This window comes from Parus major, chromosome 21 (genome assembly GCF_001522545.3).
Source record: "Parus major isolate Abel chromosome 21, Parus_major1.1, whole genome shotgun sequence".
In the NCBI taxonomy this organism is placed as follows: Eukaryota; Metazoa; Chordata; class Aves; order Passeriformes; family Paridae; genus Parus; species Parus major.
The window spans coordinates 4,469,843-4,489,538 of NC_031789.1; the positions used below are offsets into that span (position 1 = coordinate 4,469,843).

The 19,696-nt window shown below is 43.9% G+C and overlaps 1 protein-coding gene across 3 annotated transcripts in view; it reads right to left on the bottom strand.

The window, feature by feature from the left end:
* PRDM16 (PR/SET domain 16) overlaps window positions 1-7,538 on the bottom strand; it is a 183,224-nt gene extending 175,686 nt beyond the window's left edge. For all 3 annotated transcript variants that reach the window (XM_015648117.2, XM_015648116.2, XM_015648119.2), the window contains exon 1: window positions 7,195-7,538. In XM_015648117.2, the coding sequence (XP_015503603.1) occupies window positions 7,195-7,521 (327 nt within the window). In that variant the 5' untranslated portion in view covers window positions 7,522-7,538. The remainder of the gene's footprint in view (window positions 1-7,194) is intronic.
* Window positions 7,539-19,696: the final 12,158 nt, after the last annotated feature.

Below are 19,696 nucleotides of genomic sequence, written 5' to 3' on the forward strand. Positions count from 1 at the left end.
GTGTTAGCAAGTGAAGAACCAAGTCCACCCATTTCCTACTCCTTCAGAAAAAGCAGTAGATCCAAGCTTCATTCCCACCCTAAATACAACAAAGCTCCATGGCATTTCCAGAGCCAAACAAGAAGCAACTGAAGTGCCAAAGTGTGTGAAGCCCTAAATCCCAAACAAAGTTAGTCTTGCTACATTTACCAGATCTGTGGTGCTGCTCCAGATTTGCCATGGGAAGAGGAGAACGGTGCCAAATTATGCAGAGAATGTGATTTTCCCATTCTTTAAAAGTAATTAACACAACATTTTGGGAAAATTCACTCTTGGTACTTCTTGCATCACACAGATTGAGGTAAAGAGATTTAATTTAGAACTTTCAGACTTTAGGACTGACCAGGAGCTCAGATGGGGTTTACTGAGGGGTTTGATGGCCCTGAGCACATCCCTGGACCTCACCCTGGAGCCCCCAGTGCCCCAATCCCACATGAACATCTCTGAACAGTGAGGAGCATGAGGCTGATTCCCAAAAAACCAGCAGCCTCCTGAGTGCCTCGAACCAGCAGCCTGAAAACCCCCAAATTAGTTCTTTTACATTGCTCCCACCTTCCCAAAGTGCCTCTGAGAGAGTCCCCAGAGCGCTGCCTCCTTCAGAGCCCATGTATATTTATGGTTTCCCTTATTGATCATTTCCTTTACAAAAGCCCACTGTGTTCCAGGCTCCAGCAGCCAGGCTTTGCTGGGAGCAGACAAAACCCAGGTTGGATTTCTCTGCAGGTTAAAATTCCAGAGGAAGAAGCAGTGCCCTGGCTTCTGCAGGGCTTTTGACAATGAAAAAAGCAATTTTTCAAACCACTGTGGTCACCACTGAGCTGTTCATGGGATTTTTCTCTTTCTTTCTCCTTTTTGAATGTGTGGCTGATAAAATATTGCTTCAGGAGCTGGTATTCAGGGATGGCTCTCAAAGACGAAAGGAAAATATTTATTTCCTTTTTCTGCTTGTGAATCAGAATGTTCTATTTAAAGAAAGTGCCCTCTGCCGGATTGCTCATGAGTTATTACCCCTTAAGGAAATAAAGGAGAAATATCAGGAGGTATTCTTAGTCATTCCCTTCCCCTGTCTCTTCTTTTTTTCCCTTAATTCCTTATATACCCATGTTTTAGCCAATGCCTAAGATAGAGCAACTTATCTTGGCATTCTTGGGCCTAAAAAAGGCTTTACTTTCTTAACCCTGGCATGAAGCATTTGGGGAAATGTCAAAAAACGGGACCAATTTCAGTCACTTGGATACCATAAGGTGCATTTTTCACCTTTATCCAGGGTCGAAATTATTAAATTAAAGCCCCCCAAAAGGTGGAGCTGTAGACAATGGAGTTTCTCCTGTGATTCCTTCTTCCTCTCAGTCCCGAGCCAGTCCTTGTTTCTCCTGACATGGTTTTAATTCCAGTCATAAGAAAAAGCTCAACAATTCCCAGCACCTGAATCTGACCCTTCCCCTTCCTCGTGGTGGTCCCCAGACACCAGAACAAAGCCTAGATCCTGCAGGAAAAATAAAAATGTTGATGGTCTCCCAGAGCTACTTCCTGGGAAGGGGATGGAACTATGCATGTACAAAGCTGAGCTGCCTCCTCAGCCCAAAAATCTCATTTAAAAATTTAAAATAATTAAAATAATTAAAATTAATATAATAAAAGTGAAATCTTTAAAATATTTAGAGGTCAGGAACTTATTTTTCTTCCTTGAGATTATTTTTTTTTCTCACTTAAGCTCTGAGTTTTGGTCCAAAGCAGAAGTTTCTCTGCAGTTTTATATCCATGTGTAGAAAATTCTAACTGGGGACACTCTTAGCAAGTATTTGGGGCAGTCCCAGGGTGCTCTGACTTTCTGTTTTCCTCATGAACCCACAGATTCTTTCATTTTCAGAGTTTGATTCCAGCCCAGCAGATCTGGGAAACTGGGAAGGAACCTTGCACGGGAGATGTTTGCTGTGCAGGTAACACACACAGAACTCCTCAGCAATTTCCCTGCAAGAACAGGGATGAGGGGTGAAAAAGGAGCAATTCAGGAGCTCCTTTTCCCAGAGGGGGAGAGGCTGCTGCTGTAACATCATTCCCCAGGCAAAGGGAGAGGCAGAGGAGGGGAAAATTAATGAACCAGGGAAGGAAAACGACCAGGAAATGGCATCACATCCTCGTAGGGCCCAGCTGAGAGCCCATCAAGAGACATGAGGAGCTTTGGGGTTTCTTTACTCATTTAAAGGACTCACGCCCCTTTCAGCATCTCTGGCTAAGGCAGGACAGACAAGAACTCGCTGCTTCAGCTGGATCAGCTTGTAAGGGGAAATGGAGGAATTCCTGTATGATCTGAGCTGGGAAACATGACTAAACCATCACCTTCCAAGCTGTGCTTAAAGGCTCCTCCCATTTTAATATTTTAAAGATAATTTTAAAATATATTTTAATTTTGAAGGTATTTTTAATATTTAAATATTTTTAATATTTATTGCATTAAAGGAAACGGAATATAATTCTCCTCCCAGCATTTAATGCCAGTCACATAATGTAAATTTCCCTTGGCACTTAGGAGTATTTCTAAAAAGCAAAGAAAATAAAAGAGACCCCCTGGTAAAAATTTTAATTTTGCAGGAATAGGGAGGTTGGACTGCTGTGAGTCAGTGACATTTTAAAGAGTGTTCAAAACCCAGTAGTTTTCCCCAGCCCAGACGTGGAGCCAGAACTCTGCTGCATCCTCAGCTGCTGGATCCCATTTTTTCCCAGTTATTTGTCTTCTGTGGGACAGGCTCTACCTTCCCCCCCAAGTAGGAAATGAAAAAAGTTATTTATTTTTCCTATGTAAAGGAGCAGCCTGGCTCTGACACTTCAGCTGACAGAAGTCTTTGTGCTTCAGCAAATAACTTCTCTTAAAATATAAAGTAAAATATAAATTAAAACAAACTGCATTTATCAGTGGTATTTACCCTGTGAAGCAAACTGAGCTAAAATCATAACTACTTCCAGATCTCCTACAATCCAGGTGCTAAATTTCCCCCCAGGATGAGATTCCCATTCTTCTCTCAATTAGGAAAATTAACAGCATCATGATAAATACCATTATTTATCCAAAGTGATCAAAATCATTATGTAATTATTTTATTTTCATTTTCCTTGGGCCCTGGAGGCCATAAAGCACAAGCACACCGTGATTTATTGGGGGTGCTGGCAGTGCTGTGCTCGGTGTCAGCGGGCAGGGGGGAGTGGGAGCAGGAGAAATGCAATCAGGTCACACTCAATAATCACAGGGCTTTTAGGTGGGGTGGTGTCCTTCAAGGCACACACACAGAAAAAAGGTGGAATGACACGATCAGCACAGCAGTGTCAGGGAATGAGGGAAAGCACCCAACAGGTCCTGCAGGACCACTGAATCATCCCTGGGAGAGGCTGGGGGCCAGGATTGACGCATCTGATTTATTTTTATGGGATGAGCATGAATCACTCGCTGCCATCCCGTGTCCAAAAAGCCCTTGAATGATAGGTGTGGTTTAATTCAAGGAATATTTTTTAAAATATACCCCACAAAGTGAAGCAGGAGGCCTGATACGAGGCTGTGCTGCAGATAAGGCAGGACGTGTTCAAACCATCACCACCCAGCCCTCCTGTCTGCCTCCAAGGAAAAACACCTATAATAAAGATAATTACACATCTTTTTTCAAGGTATGGCTGATAAAACCCAGCATTCTGCATTCCCATGGATGTTTTGGGCTACTAATGAGTGAAGCTGAAAGTTTCAGTGAGTAACACCGGGTCTGGAGTGAGGAGTTCAGATGGAAACAGGGATGGCTCTGCCTCTAAACACAAACTGAATTTCCTGGGGACTTCGAGGTACAATTCACTGCTCTGTTTCATTTTCATTTTCACAAATCTGCCCTTACTGGAGTTTGAAAAGAGAAAGCTCTTTCTGCAGTGGTAATCCTTGGGCACAAGAGAAAGATATTCTCACATCAAAGCCCTCAATAGCAGGTTTTCCAACCCCCACAATATTATTTAATTTTTTTTTTTAATGTAGAAATCAGAAAGAACAAATATTAATTATGAAATACATCCTGTATGACAACAAAATCAATGTTTTCTAGCAAAACTGAGATGGTGCTGAGGAATAGCCACTTTGCAGCCAATTCCACTTCCAGTTTAGTCAAAGCCTGACAATAAATTTCCTGTGATGAAGGGCAAGAAATCCTTGTGCTAAAGGCAGAAGCACTGTTCAAATTAAGGAACTGATGACTCCTAAAAACAAACAAATACAATGATCAGGTTTTCAGAGTTTGGGGAGTGAGTTGTACACAAAGAGGGATTATCAAGATTATAAACTAGAGGAAATGAATTGAGAAATATGAATAGAAGAGGTGAAGAATAGGTATCATTCCTGAAGTAAATTCCTAATAGCAGAGGCAATTCACATAGAATATATTCAAATTGGCCATAACAAGGAGTTGTGTGGAAGTCTTACACCACAAGTCACTGCAAGTCCAAACTACAAGTTCCAGAGAAATACTGACCAAAGAACCAGTGACAAACCAAAGAAGGAGCATTCCCCATTATCCTACAAATCCCAGATTTGTTGAGTTTATCACCACTGAAAGAAACAGCACATGGAAGCAAAAGCCAGCAAGTTACTGGGTGACAAAAAACTCCTTCCATTTCCCTTTCTTTCACTCATTGCCCATTTCCTGCCTGCTCAATTTTATGAGTAGAGGGTGCAAACACATGCCAAGTTACCATTTCCCAATTTGCCATCAGGTAGAGCTGCCTAGAACATCTCCTCAGGCCTTTTCCAACCTTCCAACCCCAAGGGAAGGACTCAGGCACCAAGACCCAGCAGACAGAACTTATTCCATGAACAACTGTCCAGCACATGAAGGAATTCAGGGATGTTGCTTCCAAATAAAATACTGAAGGCACTGAATGGAAACAGGACCCTGAAATGTCCTTAAACACTCTGGGAAATAGGAAAATTCAAGAGGTGCCTGCAAGGACAAGCAGAGTGTTGGGGTGGGTTTGAGGACACCTGAGGGAGGACAAAGCTCTTCCTATGAGGTGTGAAATGTCCCTGCCACAGCAGGGGACAAAGGAACGAACTGGAGAAGTGCCCTGGAGAGGGAAAGTTTGCTCAATTACACTACAAAAACAAACAGTATCACAAAGTCAACGGGAATTGATAAATGCAGCTCCTATCAGAGCACACAGAGCAGTGGGGATGTGAGGAACCCTTCTGAAAATCGTGAGTGTAAATACCAACTTTTATCAGAATTATGAAACACAAGGAAAATGTTTAGCCAAGGTCATAGAAAAAAGGGTTTGCACTGTTTGGCTTCTGCCGGCCAATGAGGATTGCACTTTGTTCCTAAAAATCAGTCTTAAAACAAAATAACAAAGATATAAATCAAAACAACAAATGCCACCTATCAATAATTGGGTAATAAAAAGAGGATTCATCTTTCACATTGCAGCCTACAAATAATTAATATGGCATATTCCTAGAGGAAAATTATCCTTATTTTCAGAGACACCTGGAAGTCATCAATACCTTCCTCAGGAATCCCGAGCCCCTCACACCTACAGCCCCTCTGAACCAGACCGTGTATTGCCAGTAAAATAAAAGGGATTTTTCCCCCCCAAAGCCCCACTTTTTGATGCTCATACAGTCATACCAAGCAAATATTCTGCAATGATATTTACTATAGAAGCCAACAGCAAGAGGAGTTTCTGAGGAATGTCATTGGAGGGGAGAGAGGGGATCAAAACTCAGCTAATTCCTCTCTTTACCCTGCACTACGACAGGAGGAAAAGGAAACTCTCCACTCAGTCATTCAACCAAACCCTGATTTTAGCTCTACTGACACTTCCTACTGAACAAAACACAATTCAGTTTCGTTCTTAAAACAGGAGGTTTTTGCTGTTTCCTGCACTTCAGACACAATAACAAAGTAAACAAAACAAAAACATGTGGACCTGCTTCTCTGGGTTTCACTGGGTCTCACTGCTCACTGACTTCTGACTTCACAATCAAGAGTGTGACTATAATCAGAGACAATTAAAACTGTTAATGCTTCAGCCTGGCCTTTCTGACCCCTGTTTCTGAGAAAACAGGGTTCTGTCACACTGGTGCCTTCTGGGGAAACCTTACAGCTCTCAGATGCTTCCCACCTTGTAAATCCTCCCGGATTTTGTGCACCAGTTCACCCCAGTAGTGGCTGATAGAGAAAAAGGAGCAAGTCACTGCTTCACCCAGGGAAAAATGAGGGAAAATTCAGCTCCCACTTTTTGGGACAGGCCTCACCTATCCTACAGCAAAATCCTGCCAGGAAAGCTCTCTGCCCTCACTGCCCCAGACACAGCCTTTTCCTCAGGACAAGAGCCAGCAGCTCCCAATGCAGCAGGGGATGGAATGTTGGGATGGGCACAGGGGCTAGAGAGAAGGAATTATATATTGGATAATGGACACTGGGATAGGACTGTGAGCACAGAGCAGAAATCCCAGGAAACACTTCACTGTTCATGAATATATCAGGATAATTATGGATCTAGATATTCTCTAATCAAGAATATAGGAGCAGAAGAGGCTAAGATGATTTTTGGGACTAGCCCAGAAAAGCAGGGAGAAAGATAAGATGGGAGTTGTAGGAGAGAGCTTTTTCCTGCTGAAGGCTGGGTTTTGTTCAGCTCTTGGGAAAAATGACTTTCACATTTCTCCATCTTTGCTGCAGCACAAGAAGTCGAGAACATCGGGGCTGTTAATGGCTACATGCTATTTTTCCCTGCCCAGTTAATAATGCCTGTACTGCTGACACGGGCTGGGAGTCAAAGGTAACACCCCCAACCACCAAACATGATGCGATTAATCCCATTCCCTCCACATGACAACTCCCGAACACAGTTTGGAAATGACAAGCACTTGATGAAGTGACCCGACATCATTCAAAAACAAACTTCCAAATCGGTGCTCGAGCAGTTTTGTGGCCTGAGAAGTGAACTTAAAAGGGATTTCTGCTGATTTTTAAATCCTTCAGGTAATGGGGGTGGAAAGTTACTCAGGGAAACACGGCATCAGCAAAGTCACCACCTCTGTCCCCAGGCCACCAGGCCTCAGTCCAGCTCCACAAATACTTGGCAGAGAAGACAAAGGAATGTGGTGCCCACATTCCACGCGCTTACCTCCCATCCAAAGTTTGTTTCCTTTAATGTGCTCCTCTGTACTGCCATATAGGGTCCAAATCTTTCCCCAACTTCAATCTTCTTTTTGGCCCAAATCCCTAGCCCTGCCCCTGGGATCGAAGATTCTCTGAGTTCAAAATCTGGTGGGATTGGAATGTCATCAGGAATGTAGACGGGAGCTTCATAGGGTGAGCCCTCCTTGGGAGTGAAGTCCTCACTGGTGGGGAAGGGTGACGGAGGTCCCACAGGGATGGGGGACATTATACTGTCCTCAGTTTCCTCCTCTGCGCTTTCTCCAGCAAGGAGATCGGGGTCGGTCTCGTACATATTATTTACAATCTCGCTGTCACCTAAAAGGGGAAACAGCAGAACAAAACACACTGAGATACTCACGTGAACATTGGTTAATGTCTCCCTGGGACAGAGTTTCGCTAAGCCGAGCTTGCACACTTCTAAAGGATAAAACCCTCCCTGGAGGAACTCAGGTGGAGCCGGGGCAAGGACACTGACAGTCATGGGGTGCTGCAGAAGGGTGGGGTGAGGCTCACTGCAGCCAGGTCTGTTCTGTGGGATCAGGGGTCCTCTGCTGTTCGCACTTTGGTTTTGGAAAGGGGGAAGAAAACACAGAAGAGGTGGTTGAGGTTCTCTTTGGCCACTTCTTGCTTTAACTGGCTCAGTGTATTTTGAAAAAGGGAAAAAAATAATTTTAAAAAATGAAATAAATTAGGGTAAAATCCCAGTTTGGCAAGAAGTGTTTGCCTGGTGTTCGGGGTCCCTGCTCAGTGTGTCCCACACCAGCAGCTGTGGCTGTGAGCTCCCAGCTTCACCTCAGCCATGCACCCCTGCAGGTGTAACAGAACATCACTGCTCTGTAATCACTGAATCCTGGAGAAGTGGGGTTGGAAGGGACCTTAAAACCATCCAGTGCGACCACCTGCCATGGGCAGGGACCCCTTCCACTGTCCCAGGCTGCTCCAAGCCCTGTCCAGCCTGTCCTTGAACATTTCCAGGGATCCAGGGGCACCCACAGCTTCTCTGGGCACCCTGTGCCAGGGCCTGCCCACCCTCACAGGAGGAATTCCTTGCTAATCACTAATCCAGCCCTACTGTCTATCACTCTGAAGCCAATTCCTCCTTGTCCTTGAGTGAAAACCCCAGACACACAGAGGGCAATAAAGTTTGGGGATTTTTCCAAGAGGAATCAATTTCTAAGCAACGCCATTCATGTAATGAAAATGGAGCTTTCTCATCCAAAAAGCGAAAAAGAGTGGTGGTGGGGGAGCAAAACATGAAAGGAGAAAAGAAAAACACAATTTGTCACCTAAGAGAAGTGTCTGGAGTATTTTGGGAGCAGAGTTGCCCTGTCTCCAGGGGCTGTGAGGCAGCACGGGCGCGCTCAGCAGCTCCCACCACGATAACAAACCCAACAACCGCCGCTTTGTGGGCGCTCCCGTGGGGCACAGCTAATGCCTGAGCCCTGATCTCACCAGGGGGGAGCAGCACCCCACCAAAATGACACTTCTCACTGGCTCCCAGCTAGGAACCATCAAGGAAGAATAGCTGGAAAAGCACGGCTCGACTTGAGGTATTTATAATTCATCTCTTTGCTAACCTCAGAATGCACCTTCTGTCTGAAAGACACATCTCCCCCTCTCTTTCTTTTTTTTTTTTTTTATGCCTAATAAAGATTTTCCTGAGTTCATGCCTAAGAAACCTGGTGGCAGACTCAGCTAAAGAGGAGGATTTTGATTCCTCTGCCAACATTTTTTTGCTCCAGCTTTTGAAGAACAGGGAGCTGCCTGCTGCAGTTGACAAGGGTTTCCTCTGCTAGAAAGTACCCTCCCTACTCAAACATGTCACCAGAACCCAGCTTTCATGGACATGAGATACTCCATCATCCTGAAAATATTTGTGGTTGCAGTAAATGTTTTCTTACCCAGTATTAGCAAGTCAAATTATTTTCTGCTCTATGATTAGCCTCTTTTGCACTTAAGGAACAGGAATTCCAACTGAGTTGAAGAGCAAAACTGGGTTTTATTGGAGCATGACCTGTGAAAATTTCCAGAGGATACCAGTAAAGTATAAAGATACCTTACTACTGAACACCGTTAATTTAATTTCTTCTACGGGACAAGTTCTTCTGGGGCAGTTCTGATGAAATTTTAATTAACAGTGAAGCTGATCCTTCATCTGACTGACTTCATATTTCAAGAGGAATCATCAAAAGATAGGTAAATGTGTCTTTTCAGTTGTTAAATGACCAGGCATTTGCAAGAGGCACAAAATGACAATGAAACAACAATTTCAGGTCACAATAGGTCTGATACCAGAGATTCCAGGTGGCACCTGTGGGAGCGTAATCCCAGCCGGGCAGATGTGGGAATGTTGGGTTCCTCAGCACAATCCAGTGCTGAGATCAACAAATTGTACCCAGCATTGATTAACAGCCAGGGCTGCCACCGAAAACCCGAGCTGGGCCTTTTTTTGTGCACTGCCAGGTGGATTTCACAGAACCCCAGAATCACTGAGGTTGGAAAAGACCTCCAGGATCATCAAATCCAAGACGTGATAGATTCTCACCTTGTCACCAGCCCAGAGCCCTGAGTGCCACCTCCAGGCATTCCTTGGACACCTCCAGTGATGGTGACACCAGCACCTCCCTGGGCAGCCCCTGCCAAGGCCTGACCACCCTTTCCATGGGGAAATTCCTCTGATATCCACCCTGAGCCTGCCCTGGCCCAGCCTGAGGCCGTTCCCTCTCCTCCTGTCCCTGTTCCCTGGGAGCAGAGCCTGTCCCCACCTGGCTACACCCTCTTGTCAGGGAACTGTGGAGAGAAAAGGTCCCCCTTGAGCCTCCTTTTCTCCAGGCTGAGCCCCACAGGTGAGGGAGCTGATCTTCTCCACAGGCTGTGTTTATTCCAGGGATCTGGGGCAAATCCAACAGCTGGGGTTCAGTTTTTATTATTCCACAGAATTTTCTAGATTGTCCCCACTGAACCACTTCTCACCTGTGGGGCTCCTCTCAGCTTTACCCCGGATATTCCACAACCAATTACATCAAAAAATACATTAAACAAAAAAAAAAAAGAAGAGACCATCTCATTTTCCAGGAACAATCCCAATTTCTCCTGAGCTCCATCCCAACTCAGCTGGCTGCCATGGAGAGCCAGACATAGCCACTCCATGGTGACAACAGTGACAACCATGCTGTCCCACATCTGCCCCCCTGGAATGTCTGCCTGGGTGAAAAGCAGCACAGAAATACAACTTGACCTTATTGTTGTTGTCATGAAACTAAAATTAGTCCCTCAAAGCTCCCTGGTGAAATGACTCGATAAAAAGGCTCATTGAAAGGTTGTTTCCACAGATAATCAGATATGAGCAGACACTGAAAATCTGTGTGACACCAATGAGGGGCTGGCAACAATGAGAGGGATGGTTTAGTGGTGGTGAGAGACCTCATGAATAATCTATTTAGCAGCTGTAATGAAAGCAAAAGCAAGGCTGATGTTAAAGGAAATGGTGGTAGGCAAAATAATGTGTTAGGTTTTGGGGTGGGTTTGTTGTATTTGGGTTTTAATATGTTTATTATTATTTTTATTATCATTATTGTGATTATTTTTGCTTTAATTATTATTGTTGTTGTTGCTGTTAGATATCTAATTCTGCTGTGGAAATACCCAATTATCTGAATTGACTGAGCATTTTTTACGCTCACAGATTGCAAAGAGCTTCTTTGACTTCTTCACTGGGAACATTTAAAGAAGATCCCAAGAATTAATTTCTATTGGGCAGGCAGTGCCTGATCACCAGCACAATCTTGAGTCTCACTGACCTGGATAATTCAACATTTATGTGAAATCCAGGTATTTTTATTTTCTAAGCAAGGAGGAGAATGAAATGGCACCCACTGAACTCACACTTTACCTCAGAACCTGGAGCCTCAGGCCCAAAGGAAATATCCAAGAAGAAGAGTAGAAAATACAAATATTCACAGAGAACTTTGTAGCTAAGAATGGAACCACACAGGCACAGACCAAGAGGTACTTTTTCCTTAGGGATTAACTGGGTGTCGGAAGGGTTTTTATGTTATTATCCAAACTTTGCAGCTCATTCCTAGCTGTGTGTTTAAAATCACATGGGAGTATTAAAACCTCAGTGCCATCTAGAACTGCTTATTAAGTTGTTATTATAATACATAATAATAATAATAATACAATAATAATAAAAATTATTATCAGGAAAATATTCATTAGTCCAGGACTTCCTTGGGATTTGTTTCCATTTTCTGGCTCTACAAGAAGAGTAGTGAGGTGACCTCAAACATGTTTTCCAGCCTGAAGAGGGACATCACCACCACTTTTACAGCTCCATGGATGTCCTGAGGTTCCTGCACTGCGTGATTTTCCTTTAGAAACGTTCCCCAGGGAAGAAACAGAACAACCAAACCAAACAATTCCTGATATAATGGCTGGTGAGGAAGAAGGAAGGGAATATTTGAGCACTTTGAGCAATATCTTGAGAGGCATTGAGCAATCTGGTCTAGTGGGAGCTGCTCATGGCAGTGAGGCTGGAATTGGACCATTTTTAAGGTCACTCCAACCCAAGAAATTATCTGATTCCATGGTTCTTTATTTCACACCTCCAATAAACAAAATCACCTACAGTTGTAGCCATGGGGTGACAGAATTCTGTCTCCATTTCTCTGGACTCAGGCCAAAATAAAGTCATTTTTCTGACCCCTTTGCAGGCCAGCAGAGCTGGATCTAATCATCAAAACACAGCCCTGATCAAGCAAGAAGGAAATATTGCCATTAAGGGTGTGCTTAACTACTACTGATAGGGTTCATCACCTTGGGGCGTTGTGCTGCTCATCTCACCTTAGTTCAGGTGAATTCAGAGGAATACCTGCCCTCCATCCTGCCTCAATCCACTGGGAATTCTGCAGGATCCTGGCTTCCCATCCTTCTGTGCCCTGCACAGGGCAGGAGCTGACAGCAGGCACAGCCAGAGCTTGGCAAACACGACCCTAAATCACAAAGGACCTTGGAAAGCCCAAGGAGCACCCACCCCAAAATGCCTCCAGCACATAATGATCCCAGTGGTCAGATTGCCACCTGATGGCCACAGCTGAAATACAATAGGAAATCCCAAATCCCTGCTCTGCTGCATCCGCCTGGCAGGACCAGCCCAAAAGTCCAGCTTTCCCTCAAGGCAGTGGGAACTGGTGGTGTCAGCCAGCTCTGGATCCAGTCCTGGCGTTCCTGAGCACTGTGATTCTCTAAGTCCTCTAAATCCCACATGAAATTAAAAGAAATGAGAATTCTCCCTAAACTTTCACCCTCCTTATGGATATACAAGTTCCTTCCCAGGCTTTTCTTCCTGCTGGGTGCAAACCTGAACCTGTGGACAGGGAAATGCTTGGATTCCCTGGGGGATCTCACTTCTGGGTGCTACAAACATGCTTTTCCTTGGCCTTGTGACAAGGGAAGTGTACTTTTGTGGGTTGGATTGTGCAACACCCTTTCTAGAAGTTTGTGTGAAATAGTTCTGCCAGAAAATATGCAGATTAGTGACAAAATGTCATGAGAGGAATTATTCCTCTTCCATTAAGGATGGGGCTGAAGCATTAAATGCTTCAAGGTCTTGCAAAAATGGCTTTCCCCCCATCCATGGGCAATATTCATGAGAATGCTGTAAGGAAATGACAATAAACAATTAGGTGTTTAAGATTCTCAAGCCCACCACCCAATTTCTTTATCACACTCATTGCAAGAACCTTTATCCTCCACCTCCATCCAAGCTGTACTGGGATCTACGACATTTGCTGGTGGATACTGGTCTGAAATTAACACATTAACCCAAACCAGCGCCTGGCCGTGAGGAACCCCCTGGGACCAGGTCCTCAGACTACAGAGGATGCTCTGACAGCTTTTCCCATCACCTCTGACTGCTGCCAGAGTGAAAGGAAATTCTGCTTTAAATGACCATTGGGAAATGTTTATTTATCTCTTTTGTTCACTCACAAAACACCTTCATTTTCACAATTTTAACAGTTGAGAAAAGGCTTGGGCAATAAATATCCAGGCAGGGAAGTGGCAATGAGTGGGAAGTGGTTTTGCCCCTGTGTCACTGTGCCAAGGGAATGTCACAGGGCCTGTTTTTACCTTTGAGAAATGGTGCTGTTCACACAAACCTTTATTTAATTTTTCACTTCATTGGGTACTTCTGCTACAACTTGCTGTGGTTTTGCCAACTTTTCTGAACATATCTAGTGGCACCCAGCTTGGAATTCTAGTATTCTTCTCTTTGGATTCCTCCCGAATCTTGGACCTTTAACACCACATGACACTGACACACCAAGCACCTCAGATTATTTCTCAGTGGAACAATCCTTTTTCTTCCTTAGATCATATCCAGAGCTTCTCACAGCTCCCTGACACCTGAGAACACCCTAAATGATATGAGTAAAAGGAACTAGGGACAATCAAAATGGCTGTGGGTGAGATCTGGTCTTCCCTATTCCCTGCTCAAGCTGGAATGGTGGCACTGTTGTGACAGAACGAGTCACAGGTCACTGGCTTTGTCCAGCTGACAACTTAAATTCCACTAAATAGGTGTGCATGGAAAATTCAGACCCTGCCAACCTTAAATCGTTGGACAGTCAGTCAGATCTGAGCTGATTCCACAACAAACCCACCAGCCCAGCTCCAGCAGACACCCAAACTCCACTCTCAGCTTGTTCCCCTTAAAACACTATTTCTCTTCCACACTACAAAGCACAGAATTTTGGGAATGCTCAAGAAGCAGGAAGATGCTGATGGGGTAAACAGGATTCTGGAGGTGGGTGATCAGGAAGCCATCCCTGAGGGACCCAGCTGCTCCAAACTCTGCTGGCCAAGGTCTGCTGGCCAAGCTCCTTGTACCCCCATGACAGTCCCAAACACTCACATTCACCAGGCTACACATGGAAATGTTTATTTATCGCCGCCACTGAAATAAAATCTGAAGGAGCCACAAGTTTTAGCACATCCCTGTGTAAGATTCCGGACAAGAACAAGCTCTGAGCATTCCCAGCACACGAACCTGTCCCAAGTACTGCTGAGTCAGTCTCTGCTGCCCAAATCTTTGCAGCTGCAGTTTAAGGACAAAATACATGGAACTTCCCTGGCTCTGGCTGATGCAGAACTGCTGCAGGACACGTTAAAAACCCAATTTACTGCTGAAGAATACTCAGAACTGCAGAGACAGTGAGGCATGAGTCAGGAGGAGGAGACAGGACAAGTGAAAAGGAAGGACTCCCATAAAAATTAAACCCCTGCAAATGCAGCCCCTTTCCTGTGCTTACTTTGTATATTCATTTTTCAGGTTTCACATTTATGCCCTGCTTTGTCCTAGCTGGAACTACACCTCTTGAAGCAGCTTCAAGTCCTTTTATTAAAAAAAAACAGAAAGCAGATCCGAAACGAGCAGTGAGAGCAGATGAGGGCTGAGCAGAGTTAATCGGGTGCAGTTTTCAATAAACATTCTAAAAGCAGTTGCTGCAGAACTTGGCTGTGAGTAGAACAGGTATTAAGGATTTCAAGTGCCTTTGGTTTTAAGCAAAAAAAAAAATTAAGTGTTTTCTTTTATTAAGGGATTTCTGCTGGCAGAAATGAAGAATAAAGCTTGAAACAGTATTTCAGTGTGTTCCTTAATACCCATTTTCCTCTAGTAAAACCAGCAGGGAAAGTGTCCAAATTACTCTGCTCTAAATGCCAGTATTATATTTCCAGTAAAAGTCTGGTTCAACCAGGCATCAAAAATATTTCCACATAAGATCCTTTTAGAATCAAACTCTTCAGAGAATGTTATTGTTGTTTGTTGTCCGTAACTTCGCTTCACCTGATCTCCCCGAATCCACAATTTTGTTTTATATTTGAATTCAAGCTGACATTTTTACAATTTGTGCTATGTCCAAATATTCATTTGATCCATATTTGGATGCAGTAGATAAAGTTGGTTAAGAAAAAAAATAATTAAAAAAAAAAAAAATAAAGCTCTGCTATCTTATTATTAAAGGCATTGGAAAAAATATCAGCCTTTGGGATTTTTGTCTCTGAACTATTTATGAGATAAAAGCTCCAGTGGAGTGTCACAAGATATGTACAGTGTATTACCAGAGTGGTAATAAACATTTAGGGAGAATCTATAGAAATAACACAACAGCAAAAAAATTCAGGGAAGGAAGAGAGGAAAGCCTGGAGAAAAGCTCCACTCGGTGCAGAAAAATCGGCATTGCTTTGCAGTGGTTTGCTTATTTTTGCTCCAAAATCCCTCCCCTTTAAAAATCTATAGAAACACTCCGACCCCGCTGAAACGCAGCAAAGTGGAACTTTGGAAACGACCGCGAGAGAAAATTCTCCACTGGGAGAAACGCTCCCTAGTTAGAATAAATAAAGAAATGCGCTTGGGCCGGCTCTCCAAAAACTACCAGCCCGTGCTGGATATTTCTCTCGGTGCTGGATGTCAGACCATGGAGCGAGAATAAAGCGTTTGTGAGCCTCCAAAAGGAGCCCTCGCGATTGGAATTCACGTCTCTGCCAAGCGGAGGCTTTGGGGCTGTTGTCACCGTCTCATTGTCATTCTGCTCACTGTGGCTTCCCCAGGGTCCCGAACAGGAGTCCTGGCATTATTAACACAGCAGATTAATAGCAGCGGGGAGAGGCATTTTCACAAACACGCCAAATATTAATATTAATCGATAACAATTTCCAGTTCCTGACGGGAGGCACGCAAATGTTGCGGGAGGAGAGGAGGGAGGGCAGAGTGGGGAAGGGGACGGTGCCCACGGAGTGGGGAATGAAAGGGGAGCAGAGAATCAATGCAGGACACAGGACGGAGCCGTGAGGTGGGTGTCAAAAGCAGGGCTCTATTTTCACAGGCACACACAGGCACACATTTTAATGCCACCAGATAAGTTGAATTTGCCTTGCGCCGGCCAAAAAAAAAATCCCGGGAAGCTCACTGGTTTTATATTGGGGAAGAAACAGCAGAGCTCTGCAAAAACAGGGGGAAAATATCCTGCATCCTATTTTTGCCCTCCTGAGTAAGGCTGTACTCTGCAAATTGTATTTTCCTTAACACTCAGAACACCACACAGATATTTTTTAAATTCAGGCCTGTCCACATTTACCAGATTTCCGTGTTTGTATTTCAAGTTCTTTTCTACTACCCCCCGCTCCATTTTAAAGACAAAAATACTGTAAAACTTTTTCCATCTTTTCTAATGGATCAACCCTATTTTTTTTTAATTCAGTCTTTGGAAGTCTCTATCATTATTTCACACACTCTTTAATTACAAATAGCACAAGTAGAATGCACTGGGATGTTGCCAGAGTGCTTCCCAAATGCTCCAACTCACACTATCAGTGAAACCAAATCCAACTGTTCCAGCTCAAGACCTTTCAGCACAGACCCCACTGGGTCACTGAGCTGGGTCCTCCCCGAGCTTTTGACAAACAAATGAGTTTTTCACTCAAAGACACATTTTTGCAGCAGCCTCAATGTTCTGTTGGACCCAGGAATATTTCTCCCAGACCTGGGAGTGAAGATCTTGGGTGAAAACCCCTCCTGGCACAGAAGGGGCTGCCTGAGCTCTGCCCCACACGGGACACACAAAGGGCTCTCAAAGACTCACTGCAGCTTTGATCTTTGGGCTGGGCTGATTTCCTCCCAGAAAGGTGTGACCCACAAGGACAAAGATCCTCGGACTAAATCTGGGCTGGGAGCAAAGGACTGTGCTCAAAAACCTACTGGAAATGGCTTTCCCACTCCTTATGGGTTCACTCCCAAAGCCTGTGGAATGCTGTGGGGTTTACAGCCAGCTCCTAACTCATTTTGGGTTTCATTTTATGCTCCACATATCCCAACCTGCCTAGAGGCCACCAAGCCACAAAATATTTGTGTTTTCTCAGTGTTCTGGGCACCTCACTGACTGAATTGTCAGCCCTACCTTCACACCTACTCCAAGAAGGAATTACCAGCTGCTTTTGCCTACCAGGGATGGCCCAGAAACTGATGATAGAGCTTTGGGAAAGGCAAAACATTGAGACAACCAGGGACTATGGCAGCAACTGAACCTCAAAATGCACACCTGAACTCGGTGGCCGGGACACATCTGTAACTGTACCCATCCAGTTGTGTCCATCCAGCCAATTCACATTTCACATGTTAGATTTTGACCATGAAAATAAGGAAAATTCTGAAGTCTACCAAGTTATTTCCCACCACTGGGCTGAGAAGTCAGGCTCATGATATTTTGGGACCAGAACTGAATTCCTTTCCTTGGCCAAACACCTTTCCTCTGGCTACCAGTGTCCTGATGATTGCAGAAATGTTTAATTACTAGGATAAATGGAATTTTTACAGGACAAGAGATGACAGTAAGAAACAACTGGGGGTATTAATGCTGTTCTCTGCAGAGATCGCTCCGTTTCTCCAACCCAGTTTCAATAAATGTTTGCACTGGGAGCACCTCCACAGAGCTGCTGTTTGGGGCACTTTTCTCCTGGCCACTCAAGTGCTCTTTTCTCTCTATGAACAAGAACCTGACAAAGCACTGAGCATGTGTTTAATCCTCCTGTTTTCCCCCATTGCAGTCTATTTACAACTCATTTCTGATGGAGAAAGTGCTCCCAGAGTTTGTCTGCAAAATGTAGGACAGGAGAGATGGGGAGTTCAACAAATGGCAGTGGGATGTAACACTCCGTAAAATCCTTCCCCAGCACTGTGAGCAAACACTGTTATAGGTGGGATTCCTGGGAGAATCCCAACCTCTCCAAAGGATCTTTGGAGTTCCAGAGAACTCCACAGTTGTTTTAGACCTACTTGTTTCATAGTCACACCACAATATCCTCCTGGCTTAGCCTGATGGATCCATTCACATTCATTTTAGTCTGATTCCACCAGATTCTGGTTCAGCCAGAACCTGGGATGCTGTGGAAGCGTGAGGATTTGGGGCTCTCCCCGTCATCTTGGCAGAGCTTCGCTACCCCGCTTCCCTCTCCTCCTTCTAAAGTAATCCTGGGTGTTGCACCCACCACCTGGCCCTATTTAAACCACTACATTATTCTAAAAAGGATTATTTATACTAAAAACACTCCCGGGACTACTGTATTTGTATTTCAGGGCTGCTGCATCCCCTATTTCCTCACTGCTCTAATATGGCCCGAGGCAGAGCGGCTGAAATGACTTGCGATGCCACTGTAATTTTTATCAAGGCTTGTTCCTGGTAAAAAGCCTCTTTGTTTCAAAGAAATGTGATTTGGCCTTTTTCCTCCTCTGCTCTATTCCTTGGTTAATATACCACTTCCACTCACCCCGGGGCTAAGAAAGGTATTCCATGGAATTGGTCAAATCTCACTGTTTTTCTTCTAAATCACAACTGGCTTTTTTCCCTCGACCCTTGCTAAGCACTATCTAAGCTGACAGTCTGAACTTGAGATTTTATTTGTGCCTTAACTCTTCATCTCCTGGATTTGGAGCAGTCACATGGCCACATTAAAGAGATGCACCAAGGCTGCTCAAGCTGCTCTGGCAAGTGAAGGATTAAGGGCAAGGCAGGAGAAGCTCTGGCTCATGCTATTTATTGCACAGGGCAAATTTGTCCATCTCTATAAAAGTATTTCCAGTCAGGTGTTCATTTATTATAAATCTGAAGACACCTTATGTGTGACTTACGTGAAAGTCCACAAAGTTGAAATTTGGACTTTTCAAAGTCTTTTTCAAAAATAAAATTGTTCTTCATTACTCATCTCCCACAAAGAATTTGGTTTTAAGCACAGTAACACTTAACCCAGATTCGGGATTGCCTAATCAAGTTTTAATTTAGTCTGTCTCATTGACAAATAGAGTGGATTTTCCTATGAAATATATACCAAGTGTTCATAAAATATCCCTAGAAAGCAGAAGCTGCAGCATGAGCTGTTTGTTGACCTGCATTTATAAAATGCCCACAGCCTCTAATAAATTGAATAATTATAAATGAGGAAATCCAGTACTTTTTTATACATCTCTAAACTGGTATTGTTTGGAATCCATTCCTCCTTTGCCATCCCTACCAGACAGCTGAGACCATCACCTCAATGGAAAAAAATACATCAATATCTAAAATACTGGTACAGGAAACAGGAGTTAACACCCCAATGGGATCTTCAACAATTAATACAAATCAACACCTTGCCTTAGTGTTTAGTCAGAGATCATCACCCTCACAATTAGCTGACAATAATCCTTTATGCAGGAAGTTTTCACTGTTGTTCAGAGATTTAAACACATTTCTAAACTTTGCTAGCCATAAAATTATACCCACGAAAAGTGGATTAAAATCACCAAGATGATATCCTGCTTTTTGGATCATCAGCAAATATATTTAAATTAAAATTAAACGCAGGAGAATTAGTTCACTGAAGGAAACACAACCCAAAATATGAGTCTGTATCTCCCAAGACAGCACCTATAC